The sequence below is a fragment of the Macrobrachium rosenbergii genome, chromosome 42, assembly GCF_040412425.1.
Source record: "Macrobrachium rosenbergii isolate ZJJX-2024 chromosome 42, ASM4041242v1, whole genome shotgun sequence".
Lineage (NCBI taxonomy): Eukaryota > Metazoa > Arthropoda > Malacostraca > Decapoda > Palaemonidae > Macrobrachium > Macrobrachium rosenbergii.
In genome coordinates, this window is record NC_089782.1 from 42,305,396 (window position 1) to 42,321,403 (window position 16,008).

The 16,008-nt window shown below is 37.1% G+C and overlaps 1 protein-coding gene across 3 annotated transcripts in view; it reads right to left on the reverse strand.

The window, feature by feature from the left end:
* Daao2 (D-amino acid oxidase 2) overlaps positions 1-16,008 on the reverse strand; it is a 61,487-nt gene that overhangs the window by 14,772 nt on the left and 30,707 nt on the right. For all 3 annotated transcript variants that reach the window (XM_067086235.1, XM_067086238.1, XM_067086237.1), the window contains 3 exons: positions 4,803-4,997; positions 2,888-3,110; positions 1,490-1,560 (listed from right to left, as the gene is read on the reverse strand). In XM_067086235.1, coding sequence (XP_066942336.1) covers positions 1,490-1,560; positions 2,888-3,110; positions 4,803-4,997 — 489 coding nt within the window. The remainder of the gene's footprint in view (positions 1-1,489; positions 1,561-2,887; positions 3,111-4,802; positions 4,998-16,008) is intronic.

Below are 16,008 nucleotides of genomic sequence, written 5' to 3' on the forward strand. Positions count from 1 at the left end.
TGCCTTAACGATATACATTACCAATACTTCATGTTGTGCTCTAAGAGCTTTTGTCATATCAATTTTATGCAAAGTAAAATCCTTGAGTTTTAGTTTTATATTCAGTCATTTGTGTGACTAAATTTTTAAGCAATTTTTTCACTGGCTGTTTGCATATGCTCTTCATTTAAAAGGATCTAAGCTTAATTTACCACTAAATACTGGAATCACTGACAAGAAGGAATTATTATTATGAGGTGCAGTGGTTCAACAAGGGACCTGAATTAAAAGAATCATGCCTAAAAATTTTGTTTTTAAATGAAAGATGGAACAGGTGAAAGGTAAAGTTTAACAGCTAGGCTGTAAAGAATAAAATGGTACATATGACAGGTAGAAGAAAGAATGCAATGTAGTGCCAAGGGAACATTGCAAAGAACCTTTAATATCATCTTTATGCACTGGGGATGACACAATGCAACAGGGGTGATACAATATTATAGGAATAAGGAAAAATAATAGCAATGAAGGGAAAAGCATATCTATTACAAATGTGAATTTGACTGAAATGTTCATAAATTCAAGAATTCTCCATTTATGTGATAAGAGGAACCAACATACCAGTATACTGTACAGTGACTATAAAAACTAATAATACAGTGCATGGAACTACACTACAGTACAGTATTGACTTGACAGATGCATGTGGTTTACTTAGGACTGAAGGCCATTACAGTAAAAAAATTAATAAAATTGATAAACTTCAAACCAGGTTAAAATCTTAACTAATTTTAATTAAAGCCTATTTTCCAACATGCTAGGTAAGCCTCACTATCATTTGACAACAGTATTGAAACAAACCACTTTATAAAACAGGAATATCACTCACCCTGCACAGAAAGATGTGGAAAAAAAATTGAAAGAGTACAAGACTTGTTTAAAGCTATTTAGATACAAGAGATTACACTAGCACTTGACATGTTGCCGTGGCCGGGTGCTATGCGCCTATATGTGAAAAAAGGCTCCATCAACTTTCTTTTGACTTTAGGCTTATGTCAATTTAGTTTGTCATAAATATATACAGTAACTGCACTATGAAGGCTTTCAGTTTCAAAGCATGTTGGTGTTGCCCTGTGCTAATGATGTTACAGCATACTATGAGTTTCAATGTTTCGCTTTTTAAAGCTGTAGTGCACCATAGCCTTCAAAATTGATTGTGTGATTTATACATTACAGTATACAGAAAAGAAAATTAAAAGGCGAGCTTTTATACACTTCAGAGAAGTTCACTTTATCACCGTTTTATCAAGAAATTTTAAATACTTATATCTAATTCATGACCTCCTATTCATAATGTGCAAAATTTAACATAGATAGACAGAACTAAGGTTAACTTGTAAAGTCAGCTCATACATAACAGAATTGCCTTGTAAAAAGAGATAAAAAAAATAAAACAATACACAAATAAAACACTGATTATGTTATCAAATAAAGTTTACACAAGACAACTTACTTTGGCAAAATATAACAGAAGGAGTCATCTGATTCATCAGCGAAGAATTCTTTCACCCATGGGGCATGTACCTGTGAACAGAATATATGATGTAAATTTACTTTATTTTCTTGAAAGTGGAGGAAACTCATTACTTCTTCAGATAAATGTTTTATTTTCACAGGAATTATACTACATACAAACTGTATTAACAAATAATGTTAGTGCTTTGATCCAAAACTATATTCTTAAAGCCCTACCTGACCAAATGTGAAAGCAAAGTAACATTGTAGCTACTACCTGTAAACTACACATCTTAACATAGCACTTCCAAGAGAGTAAATCCCAGGAAGTCAAGACAAGAGAAATTGCCAAACTACCTGACAACCATGTGCTAAAAGCTTTTCTCATGCAATGATTAGTGTCACATAGTGTACTGCATATATTCTTTATTACATACAAAGACAATCTGTGCTAATTCTATAAAGCATACAACTTGCAAATCATACAACTAAGGAGGCACCCTGAGTAATTCAACTTGGAGCACAAAAGAACGAGATACAATACAAATATTTTGAAATGAATAACAATTTGGTATTCATAAAAGCTTTTAGAACTTATCTGGAGATATTTTTCCTATTTCTGTAAGTCGTGATGTATTTACAATTCTCTTTAATGATCTCAGACTACTGCAATTTTGAAAAACTCGCCCTTTGGGGCAGTAAGAGTTGTGCCGCCATGAGAGATGGTGAATCACTGTGGACGTACCATTTATAATATTCCTGCAATCCTTACATAGCCCTTATCTGGCAACAATGAGTGTTGTGTCACAGCAAAGCTCTGAAGCCATTTCCTAAGAGCATTTGGTGACTGAATGGGGTGTGGGTCTTCAAGAAAATTCTGAACAAATGACTTGCAATCTGTAAAGTGAGCTGATTAGCTGCCAAAGAGCACAAGGGCATTTAATGTCGAATCCACACCCCGTATTGAAATGTTTGAAATACAGTGAATGGCTTGAACTTGTTACCCTGGGAAAGGGAGGGGAAAATTTTTTTATAACTTCTTGACCAGAGAGAATGGGAAGTACCAAATGTCTTTTGTTTTTATCTATCTTACTTTTCCTAATTTCCTTTTTTCAGATTTGTTTTAGTTTACATTTTATGGGAGGCACAGGGCATTTAATAAAATCTGGAGCCAAAAAAAAACCACTGATGTAGGCTAGCGGGTTGGGTGGGTTACAATTACTTGGAAAGTAATGGAATTTTTGTACATAAGGAATGTAATTCAGTACATGATTTCATGTGCAATATCCACATGGAAAATAAGCCTCTGCATAAATGGGGCTGGCTGTATGTAATTTTAAAGTATAAATTGATTGCAATTGGGTTGCAGTGAAGGTATAGTAATTGTTTACCTTACCCTCATCACTTGTCCTCGGCATGGGTACACCAAGTCATCAGGAACTAAATCCTTGGCACCCAGTCCGCTACAGTTCATGACAAGATCAGCTGTAGATGCAACCTCTTCCAGGGAACATAAGCTCCTTTTTACAAGGGTGCCACCATATTCTTCAACTTTTGCCATCAGTTTTGGGAGAAACCTGGAGGGCTCTGCTATCAAAGTAGTAAACTGATAACCAGAGCTGCAACATCAAAAATACATTAGTTACTTGCTCATTTTTATAGTTTATGCAAGTCAATCACATAGCTTAAAAGGTAAAGATCACAGCTGTTTATGCTTATGATTCATCATTCTAAGATTAAGAGGCATGTCCATTTAATAAAAAAAAAAAGTGATTAGGCTCTAACAGTCATGCCTTTTCTTATGTGAAGTTCAATACCACAGTTTTATAGAAGTTTTGCTCGTGTTGTGAACAAATTAAGAAAGGAACGCCATAATCTGTAGCTGAATCAATGGAACTGCAGAAGTCCAAAATGGGCCAAATGGTATTTTGTTGAACATGCTGACATGAGTCTCACTTTATAATTTATTTGTTATTTCTCTTATTTTACTTTATACAGTAATTTATACAACGCATTTTTTTGTTATTTCTCTTATCTGGTTGATTCTTTACTTCTCAATTTTCCATACTATGCTGGCCCCCCTTACTGCATAAGGCCCTCGGGCTTGTAGCATTCTGCTTTTCCAACTGGGGTTGCAGCTTAGCTTTTAGTAATAACAATAATAATTCTGTAACATAAGCTCTTTCTAGTCCAGAAAGAGCTTATGATAGAATAAACAGAGCAAATTTGGACAGTGGTGAAAATTATACAGCATTTGTAAAGGTATCTGGGAGAAATAGCTGAGAATGATTAGATAAGAGGTAATGTCACAAAACAAAATATTAAGTAGCAGGGTATGTGCAAAAAACTACGAGGAGACTTGAACTGTCCATGAAACCCATCAGTCTTTTGGGCTGGTTTGTGTCATGTGGACTGAATGAATAAACAAAAAATTGGTGAAAAGAGTGTATACTTCACATGTGTCATGATGGAGGAGGAGAGGAAAAACCTACAAAGGACTGGAGGGCTGTCATGACAAAGGTATTGGCAACAAAAAGCCTTAATATCCAGGCAGCACAAGCGTGCAAGTATGCAGATGGAGGTGAATAGCAGAGTAAGTGGGGGTGTTTCACATGCTGAAGATGAGCCTTCTTTTAGAGGTGTATGAAGCAGCTTGTGTTGTGGAAACTTACAGCATAGGGTACATTCATGATTCTGTAAAAACCTGTTAGTGACTGCTGTGTTGTTCTTTTGAACTGGACCCACCCCTTGTTAAGGAAAAAGAAAATATCAAATATATACAAGTCTGCAGTTGCCTGACATTTGAACAACGACTCAGATAAAATCATGGTTTGTAGCAATCAGTTTCTTAAAGCAATTATATGTTCAAATGTGTATGTATCTATAAAAAAGTACTTTCCATTATCCTAACAACACTGATACAGTATTTGTTCATTAATGATATTTCACAACATTTTATGTCCCATTCTCAAAGATGTAAAAGTGAAATAAGTTGAAGTTGACTCAGGCATAAAAATGAAATATAAAATATATAATAAAGTTTGTAAGTAAAATATAAACATAAAAGATTACAAAGAACAAAGGTCAGGTTAGAAGTTGAAGAGTAAAGTGACATACAGGTTTTGCGGTGTTACAACATAAAACTCACAAGTGGTACAGAGGAGTTAACCTATCCTAGGTATTCAAATGGGGAACTGCTTGATGAACAGCAGTTCACGGATGGTCATTTCCTCTTATTCCCTAAGTACATCTTGGATTTATTCTTATTTCCAGAAATACTGTGTACAGTACTCTGGTGCAAAGATACAGACCTGTACTTATGTCCATACTTTGAATATTCCTCTTGAGTCAGTGTTTTGTATGACATAGGGATATGACTCCATATTTCTTCAGGTAATTTGTGCTGTGATACAACTGTTCCTGGCACCAAGGAGACACCCCAGCTCAAGCTGTCTCCAGATTTATACCATTCATTAAACAGATTCCAAGTGTCTTGACTCCATTGTCTGTAAAAATCAAAAAGTCTCAAGAAATCTTGTCATTGCTTTAACCCTGTGGAGGAATTCACAATTAACTTTAAGTTGGCATGTGCACAGAATCTGCGTAAAGAATAACAAATTATTTTAAGCTTTTACAGTAATTATCTACTATCAGTATTAACAATTAGTCACAGAGTTAAATATCAGTAAAGTTTATCCTGAAAACCATAACAAAACAGTTCAATAACCACATTAAACATGCAGCATATCACACAACAAAGCTCGTAAATATCCACAAAATAATAGATTCAAGAACAGTCCTGATAAAAACAACTTCGTCAAGCTCTCCATAAATGTTTCTCATTTACATTACAAAATCTTGAATATCCTTTGGGAGACCATGGAAAACCTATTCCAATACATAATGAATACTCATGGGAGAAGTCTGGTGAAAGAAGAAATTGAAGAGGATACAAAATATAAATGAGATTAAATACATGGATCTAGAGGTGACACTTGAAAAAACCCCTGCAGCTTCATGAGTAACAATTACAGAGATTGGACTGCGTCCAAGATGGAAAAGAAAAAATATGAATGGATGTATATAGAGAGGCTAAAAAATGGATGCAGCTAGGGGCCAAAGACACTGCTGCTAACAACTTTTAGTAATGCCTCCAGTGCACTGTGTGAGGTTCACTGATAGCACTAACCCCCCTACAGGGACTTAAAGGATTGTTGGCTGCATCACTGTATAGTACAGTGAAGGCTGCAAAAAGGATCAGGGAAACCATCTTAAAAATTTGGAAATGATGTACCCAAGAACTAGACACAAGCTATACTAAAACAGGTTTTGACGTAGGAAAAACCTATTTTTGGTAGTCACTGAGGAGAGCTCCATGGTGACCAAACCAATATCAAAGAATTCTCGTCTAGTTGGTCTTTTTGGCCAGGTATTGTGTCGTAATGATTAATATTATAACACGTGATGGAGTATATAATGGACTCAAAGATAAGAGGGCACTTTCCCTTATCTTCAGCAAAGCTGAACCCAGTTTTTCCAACGTCAAAAGAACCTGCAGGAAAGAGAAGTGACTACTGCGCATGCGCATCCGCCCTCTTGTTTACAACCAGGCCATAAAGAGACCAAGGAGCCATTACTCTCTGTTGGTCAATGCAGGATGATCCCCTGCCCAAATCCCATGCCTTTTCATCAGGGAAGTGGGAGGGTTTTGAGGACTCAACAGCGACTACCAAAAATAGGTTTTTCCTACGTCAAAACCTGTTTTTTGATAGCATAGTTGCTTGTTTCATCCTCAAGGAGCTTTACAAAGAAACTGACAGGTGACAAAAAAGGCTTAAACTCTCACTTTTTGATCCTAACACCCCAAAGGAAATAACATTAAAGGTCCGAGGTCAAGCCACAGATTTCAAATCCGATTCTTTATTCCAAATACTCTTCAGGTTTTGGTACCAAGGAACAAGAAACTATACACGAACTTACGTTTTAGGATGTAGTTCTACAGTGGCTTACCTAAGCATGCTGGGTTTGGCTGCAGTACTGTCGCCCCTCTCCCTGCGATAGTTAGCATACTCCCCGTCAAAAAGACCCCTGGTTTTCTGCCATAGCACCTAGGGGTTAAGACTAACCATGCCACCTACTGATACACAGTGTAGTCGAATTTGTTCGAGCACGTGGCAATAATTTAACTGATGACCACCCTGTACATTCAGAGACTTCTTCAAAAGAGACATTTCTGAAGAAGGCCAATGACATACTTACAGGTACTTTCCTAACATCATGTGACCTAGGAAAGGAGTGTGGATTTGCCTTTTTAATGAGAAACTCTACAATCACTCTCAGCCTTTGGGGCTATTAAGTAAACTGTTCCTTTGACGGTTAGAAGTTTGCTCAAAACCTTCGAAATCTGGGACAGTGGAGGAAAAGGTATCATCCTCCCCTTGTTCCAGTCCTTAGGAAGGCATCTCTCGATGTTGCTTGGTTGTCCAGGTTCAGACCCACATATATTAGGAGTTTGTGATTCTAGTACATGGCGAACAGATCCACTTCCAGTTGTGGAAGAATTGCTGGCTATTGTTTGAAAAGGGTGGTTGGCCAACACCCACTCTGGTGAGGCTGTCATTTTCCTTGATAGAGAGTCTGCTGTTACAATGAGACCCCCTGTGAGGACAATTGCAGACATGCCACTTCCTTGCTTGTGCCATCCAAAGGATGGCTAGCATTACCATACTGAGAGGAGGTGAATGTGATCCCGACCTCTTGATGTACGATATTGCAATTATGTTGTCTCTCTCTTCTGGAAGTTTGAGTTTTTTTGAGAGACAAAAAGACAGCCATCAGCTCCAGGAAATTGATATAAAAATTCCTGAGCAGCTGGTCACCTCCCTGCCACCTAACAATACTCCCAATGTCCTCCCAACCTGTCAATGAGGCATCTGTGTGTATTGTCACTCATACAGACGGAGGAGTCAGGGTGACCTGTTTCGCCAGAGATTCCTTCCGGATCCAAGGCCGAAGTATCTCCCCAACTCTTTTAATCCTTTGATGAGGTCGGTCTCGCATCTTTTTTCTTGCATGCAATAGCCAGAATTTGTTCACATTTTTAGTTGCAATCTAAGTACAGTATTGGATCTATTACTGATGAGAACCTGCAGCAGGCCCATCATACGTTCTGATTGCCACCTGGAAACTCTGGGCTGTGCAAGGAACCATTTGAGGACTTGCCTTATTCTGTTTTGAGTATGATGGGGAGAGACAACAGGCTGTGAAGAGTATCCCAACACAGTCCCAGCCACTGAAAGTGTCTGCTGGGCATGAGGCAGGATGTTTTCAAATTTATTATAAAACCTTTTGATTGTACTGTAGTCTGCTGACCATTGCTCTTAGGTTTTTCAAGCACTTTCCTTGTGGGACCCCAGATCTTTTGTTTGAGTTCTCGAATGAACACCGTTGCTAATTTTGTAAAATAATATTCTTCAGGCAATGTTTAGCCCAAAGGGCATGACTTTGAATCTGTACGTATCTTTTCCTATCCGGAACCTTAGGAAGGAGCAGAAGGGAACGGCTATAGGGATGTGCCAGTATGCATCTTTCAGATCTTTAGAAACTAAGTTCCTTTTGGAATGATTCTATGTACCTAGGCAATGGTAATTATCCGAAACTTTTGGCAAACAATGTGCTTGTTCAATATTGATTGGTTGATGATCACTCTTCTTTTGGAGGAATCCTTTTTGAGGACACTGAAGAGATGTACTTGGTGGCAAATATACGCATGTTTCTCTATGGGCCCCATTAACAGGGCCTCCCTTCACATATAAATAATGCTGTCCCCCCACAGGGAAAACTTCCACTGTCTGTGATGTCGTCGAAGCCGACCCACAACCAATGTAATTCCTCTTGGTATCTGCCTCCTCCTCTGCCTTCACCTTTGATAGACATTCCAGGTGTTGTTTTCCCTTTTTTCCCCTATAAGATGGTTTTTGGACCTTGTGAAAAAGGATGTCCTTGCTGTTGTTGTTGTTCCTTTGTAGGGAATTGTCCCTTCTGACCACCTACCTGTTTTTTGAGGAAAACTTTTGGGGGTGACTGAAGGCTTATATGATTTTTGATCATATTGAGCCTTTTTTGGGGTTGGGTAAAGGGAAGTTGGGTTCTTTGTATCCTGAATTCCCCTTTTCCCCACAAGAGCGTACACTGCACAATTCTGTTGGCGGGCATGCTCACTGAGTTGAGCCACAACAGACTCCTCCCTTACAGAAGGGGTTAGAATGTAATAATACAGTGACATTGGAGAATCATTTGATGGAGCTCTCCAATGCTTCCATTCGCACTTTTGTGCGTGCTTCCCACTGGGTTCTCATAAGACTTTTGGCCTAAACAGCAAAAATAGTCCTGGGATCTTATGGAAGCCTTTAGGTGGCAACTTCCAGCAAGGTGGTAGAGGTTATAATACTAGGGAGTCGGAGTCTAGCATAAAATTCTGACGAGGCTGTCCCCTCTGAGTCTTCTAATAGGGGCCCCAAACTGCTGAGTAGCTATATCTAAAAGGTGCTTTTTCCTTTCAAAAGGGAGTTGCAGTGTCGCCCATTCCTTGGTGGAATTTCCCAAAACTGGGATGACTGTGGCAGATGGTTTTAATTCTGCCATTGTCGCTTGTTTTTAGTCACTACAAATTCTGAAAATCCGTCTTCACTGATTAATAATTTTAAAAGTCAAGGGACAGAAGGCTGGGGCTACTAATGGTGAGCAACTTGGGTCTTATTCAAAATGGAGGTAGAGATCCATTTTTCATCAACCTGGTAAAGGGTGATTTGTCTATTCCTTGGTGGAATTTCCAGAAACTGGGATGGCCATGGCAGATGATTTTAATTCCGCCATTGTCTCTTGTTTTTGGTCACTACAAATTCTAAAAATCTGTCTTCATATGATTAACATTTTTGAAAGTGAAGGAACAGAAGGCTGGGGCTACTTGGTGAGCAACTTGGATCTTATTCAAAATGGAAGTAGAGATCCTTTTTTCACTGACCTGGTAAAGGGTGATTTCTATAGGTTTTAATGCTATAGGCACAGGTAAGAAAACCATTTCTGTTAGTGGTTTCTCCATGTCTGGTGAAGATTGTACCAGGTGCCATTCTGTGTTAGGGAATGTAGTCATTTCAGTCTGAGTTAGGTGGATCCCAGTATCCCTTTTGGGGGAAAGATCCTATTCAGCAACGATAGCTGCATGGGGAATAGAATTCCTTCCGGAAGGTTTCTCCCCTGAGCCTTCTGGGTTCAGCAGGGCCATTTCAATGGCCATGTCCACTTCATATTTTTTAATAAGAATGTCAACTCCATGTAAAGATTCCTCCGCTTCCTCCGTGGGGTTAACCTGGGAGGTACTGGGGACTGATGTTACTGGGTTTTGGCCCAAACATTGATGTTGTTCAGAGAAAGGGTTAAACATCTGCTGCCAGAGTTCTGCCGGAAAGATATAATCTCCCCCTTCCTCACCCCTACTGAACTAGGACCCATTGAGACAGCTTAAAAGGAGCTGTTTCGTCCTTAAAACTTGATGCCAGGAGCATACTACAAATCTCGCCCACATCTGGCAACCAAGCAAATTTTCCTTGTTTTTCACAAGAACTGTGCTCATGGTAGGTGGTATGGGCCGCATCCATTGGCAAAATGTGAACAGAGCAACTTGCTACCGAACACCTGAACTGAGGATCCTGCCTAATGGCGGCCCTGTAGTTATACAAAGCAATTTGTTATTAGAAGCTAGTTAGTATTAATTGTTTTTAAGTGAGGGACATTTATGTAGTTCCTCATATAGTTTCCATATTACAGGTAACTTGATTACAAGCGTGCAGTTGTAATACATTTAATTAAATATCTATGTTAACTTAAACCCTCTAAGGTTTAGGTTAGTTTTCATACCTGTATATGGCTGTATTTTACTTACACACTGTTAGTCCTTTGGCAATGGCCAAGTGAAATTTGCAATTCCAATTGTTATGCCATTCAGACTAACTGCTAAGAAATTATTTGTTTAACTAACACAAACTACTGTTTTACATAGCTTAAGGTAATGCTTCTAGTATAATCTACGTTAAGCTAAGAATAGAGGCTTTCTTAGAAGGTTCTTGCTTAAACTATTCTAGACTTATTTACAACTTAAAGATACAAACTATACAGAAAATAATTCTCTTATCTGGTTTTCTGTTTTATGTGGCCGAGACTACCCTTTTCTCTGATATTCGGCCATTGCTGTTTTAGGCGAATAGTAGGATATTCCTTAAATAGGGGTTCCTACTTAATCTGGTTAGGCTACTGCCTGTTGTAGGTTTATATCAACTACAAGGATATAGGCTGCATAAGACTCTACTAGCATGAAGCCTTACAGATGTGCTACCGAGTCGTAATAAACTAGGTTATTTTATTGAGCCTAGGATACTGTTTATATATAATCCTAAACCTATTTGTTCTTTCTTAACCTAGTATAGGGTATTGCCTAATCCTGATCAGGTAGTCTACTATTTTTTGTCTAACCCAGGTTGTTGTTTATATTCAACCCAAGGCTTTTGGTCTACTATATAAAACAGTAATTACGGTATTTCTAAAGATCACTCTTAAATGTATAGGCTAGGCTTTACAAAAACAGAAAGCTTACTACGTAACCTTACAGTTAGTCTACTATTTTTTTTGTCTAACCCAGGTTGTTGTTTATATCCAATCACAGGCTATTTGGTCTACTATATAAAACAGTAATTACTAATGTGTAACCTTATAGCCAGGCTATAACTTACTCTAATCTAGGCTACTGCCTAATCTGGTTTATTTAATTCACACGTAAGTGTATGGGTTACATACAACACAATTTGCCTACCCAAGTAAGTTGCCTTAAGGTTAGATTACCATCGCATTCTGCAGGGATTACTATTTCATCTAGTCATAGGTTACATGGCCAAGGCTGACAATTTAGTACAAAGATGGGACGTCTCGTAAAGTTATTACGGTAATTCTTAACTTAGATTTAAGGTAATGCCTCGGCTAGTCCTGGATTATTTAGCTCATGCTTAAGTGCACAGGTTTATATAAAATTGAAAAAATTTATACTAATATGTAGCCTTATTGTTATGCTATCGATTTATTTTGCCCAGATATTGTTATTAGCTGATCCTAGGGTCCTCGGTCTAAGCTAGGCCACTTGGGATACGAATCCAAGGACATAGGCTATAGACAACATTCACTATTAATCTAGTCTACATTATTCTCGCTTACTGCTTAGATTATTGTAGACTTCACTTTGGTTTTATGTACTGCCCTCCACAGGGATAATTCCCTCTCTGGCGGATCCTTGTACGTTTTCAAAATAAGGTGCTTCTTATATATACACTATATATATATATATATATATATATATATATATATATATATATATATATATATATATTATATTTGTCTTTTAGTTTTCTCGTTAGTATCGTAACAGAAGTAGCTCCGGCAGGACAGGAGTTTTTAGTTCTTTTTTTTTAAATTTGCTTTCATCTTATTAAATTGCATATTAGATTATTAGTCAAAGCCATAATAAGTATTATTTTTCACCTCTGACACATATTCTTTAGTCTGTGCACTTATTGCCATTATATGTTTCATGTTTAGTATGACTTAGACCTTCCTTTACACCATTTTTACGCTTGAAGATGTTGCTAGCACAATCATTTGATTTGCGATTTTCACCACATTTAGGACAAGCTTGGGCATTTCTACAATTTGCTGCGCTGTGACCAAATTCCTGACATTTATAGCATTGAAAAGGCTTGTAACAGTCGTATATTCTGCAACGGCTATGCAGTGTACACAATTTGTCACCTCTGTCATAAATAACCTTTCGTGTTTGTAGTGTGCATTTGATGATGCATTGTTTATATTTGTCATCTTTAGCAATTGTTTCCATTACAATTTTCAGGTCGTCATTTTCAGATCTGAGGTTACCTATCCATGGATTTTTCTTTACAATGTTATCGACAACGTCATCTTCATCCCTCGGGACAGGCTACTTTTATTCTAGGTTTAAGTTTACCCTTCTCATTTATTAATATATTGTTGATATTCTGAATCTCTATTTTTGCCCTTTCTAAGTTTTTCCTGTCTGGAAATCTTACAAATAAGTGTTCATCTTTTGTTTTAACCTGTTCAACTGGCGCCGTTATTTTACTCAATTTGCCGCTTTTCATTAGTTGCTGCGCTTTCTTCGTTTGTAGATTTCAACAGCACTTTTTTTTGTGTCTTTAGTGATTCAGCATAAGTTTTGTCCATGTTTGACATGGTCTTTACATCTTTATCAACATTATCAATTGTTTTGGATTTCATCTATGTTGATCATTACGTCACTAGTTTTCTGAGCCGAATCCTGAATTAACTTTGTTAATATCACTTGTTTTCTTTTATTTCTTCAAGTTCATCTTCAATGAGTTTTTTGTGTGTTCTTTGATCAGGCCTCTTGCAGTTATTACAAATGTACAATATGTTATCACTACGAAGCATGGGTGTGTATCTGACCTCGATAGTCGAACATTCATAATGGAACCAGACGTCACACATTTCACAGCAAGTTTCTTCCTCATCAAATTCCCCAGAGCAATGTCCGCAGGTTGCTGACTCTCGATTTGAGTCGATTCATCCTTCTCCAGTATTTTATTTAGCGTCCCATCTTAACGTGCTGCTCCGATAATTATGAGATAATGTTCTTATGATAGTTTGATCTTCCTTTACTTGATTTAATCTCTACAGTATTTATTTTCTCTTTTTCCTTCCTCATATTCACTTTGAACATCATGCAAGTCAGTCACTTTTCACAGAGCACTTCACAGACACGTCTTACCGGCATGAAAGCTACCCAGCGAGTCATATGGCCTAATCTGAAAGGATTTTCTATAATAATAATAATTTGTGGAACATTTCTTTTAGTTAAAACATTTAGTTAGAATTTAAAACAATTTTTGCTTTATGAAACTAGGTAGTAATCAATGCTTTACGAAACTAGGTAGGCTAGCAATCAACGTGCCGGGTTCCGGCTTAGCGCACAAATTATCAATTCCAAAAGTTTAAAACTAAAACTTTTAACTGGAAGCTAATATTAAGCACTTATCTTGCTATTTTTTCCACGATTCTCGATAATGAAAACGGAAAATAATCGATTTTTTTTCGAGCGCTGGTAATAACGCGAACCGTTCGCTATAGACCAAACAGAGTTAATGGCTCCTTGGTCTTAAAATTTAACCGCCTAGTTGTAAACATTAGGGCGGATGCACATGCGCAATAGCCACTTCTCTTCCTTGCAGGTTCTTTTGACTTTGGAAAAACTGGATTCAGCTTCGTTGAAGATAAGGGAACGTGCCCTCTTATCTTTGACTCCTTTATAATCATTACGACACAACACCTGGCCAAAAAGACCAACTAGAAGAGAATTCTTTGATATTAGTTTGGTCATCACGGAACTCTGGTGACTACGCTATCAAAAAACCTAAAAAAGAAAATTGTGACAAAACTGGTAATCCATAAAAGATTTAAAAACCTTATTTTTATGTGAAAGATTACTAAATCTAGCTGTGTCAAAAATGAAGTTTTATAAAATAAAAAATCTTAAGAATAGACTTAATAACTGCGAGTATGACAATAGTGATTCTGGCAGTAACCTTCCTTTCAAACCAGACACACATGTACTACATTCAACTCCACTGGTTTTTATGTGCTACATTCAACTTCACTTTTTTTTTATTCAGAAAGAGGTATCCAAAGATAAGGATTTTAAAAACTAAGTCTGTCAAACAGAACGGGAGGATTTCAACAAAAGCATTGCAGACAGAAATGACATGACGAATGATTGAGGGGAATTCACAGACTCGGTTCACAAAATACTAATTTAGTATCTATACCCAGACAACTGCATTTAAAATGAGAGAAGGAAAGAAGAAATTTACTTGACTTTCTGTGAATAAGAAAATGGCTTGTGATAAGTGCCTTAACTGAAGGAGAGAATCACAAAGCTTTGTAAATTTTGTTTTAATAACAATACTGCGGTTTGAAAATTAAAGCTTGTTAAGAAATATGTAAGGGAAAATAATCTACTCTTTCTACATCAAATGTAGAACCGTTAACATAAAAGACAAATGTAAAGCAAAGATTACAGCAATTATACTGTGGTTCAAAGGCCCTGTCAAAACAGATATAAAAACAGTGAGCAAACGTGGCTTCACCATGCCAGTCCAAAATGTGTGAAACAACTAAAAATGCACACTTGGCAGGCTACAAGAATAAGTAAAAATCCAGTTATGGTTTTAAAGTACAGTTTATAGAAACACTGTGGTGATTTGAGAAACCACACACAATTTCTGTGTATATGTGAATCCATGCAGAGTTTCTGTGATTGAGGACTTGATTTGTTTTGTTTGTTTGTGTAACCTAAAAGTGAAGTTTAAGTTTGCAGAAGTATTGGAACTTTAGTTTGTATGAAAAAATGTATATTTTGGCATAAAGTTTGTTATGAGATTGCCCTTCTGTGCTTGAGTTTATATTTGAGATTGTAACTTTGTCATCATCAGTATGAAACCAAAATTGTAATGTTCCATTTGTCATGAGTGAAAGTATTAAATTTGTAAAGCTAATTTGAGTTTATGAAGGGACAATATCATTTTGTAATGCTTATCTCATTATTTAACTGTGACTTATTTGCCACGAGTCATTTCTAATGTCGTTGTTTCCCAGCAGGCAGAAGGCGTCTGGAACAGCTACAGATAAGTCTTCCATGTTTGTAAGACTATGTTTTTTTCGAAAAAGATAGTCATGTCCTATCTCCAAGACCTTGGTAGCTGTGGGAATCATATTTGTAAATCTTATATTCATTGAGATTTTGGTACCTTAGCAATAAGCTTTAGTAATACCTACCTATGACTGACTTGTTTGAGATTTTCATTAACTAGAGTACCCTGATAGCCTATTTCGTGTTTACATTGCTTACCTACCAAGTGGACTCTTGATTTTCATACTAGCTATATATGTTTCAGTTACATTTAAGTAATAAACGTGATGTTCAGTAAGGTGAAGCGTTAAAGCCTGTGATGTAATTTTTGGTGTACTAGATATATATATTTTTCTTAATTATATTTTGTTATAAATTTGTAACAAGCTTTTCATTTGAACCTAGACCTAATAGTAGTAGCTATATCTTGCATCAAGTCAACAAGCTACGGTAGGCGTTGGGTTGTTAGCCTAAGCTTAGAACTTATGGTGATTGTACCAGTGGGAGTAAGCCACTACAGTACCTGTCAATGTACAGATTTAGTATAGTACTAAGTACCTCAGAAACTTTACAGTTCATAAGTAACATCTAGGCCAGTGATTACTTAGCTAACCTAGAGTAACCTATCTATTCTAATGTGTTCATTCACCACTGAATGAATAGTTCTGCTAGCCCAACATCACTTGTTGGATGAATGATCAGTCTTATGTTCTGTAGCTTGCAGTTAAAGGGTGGTT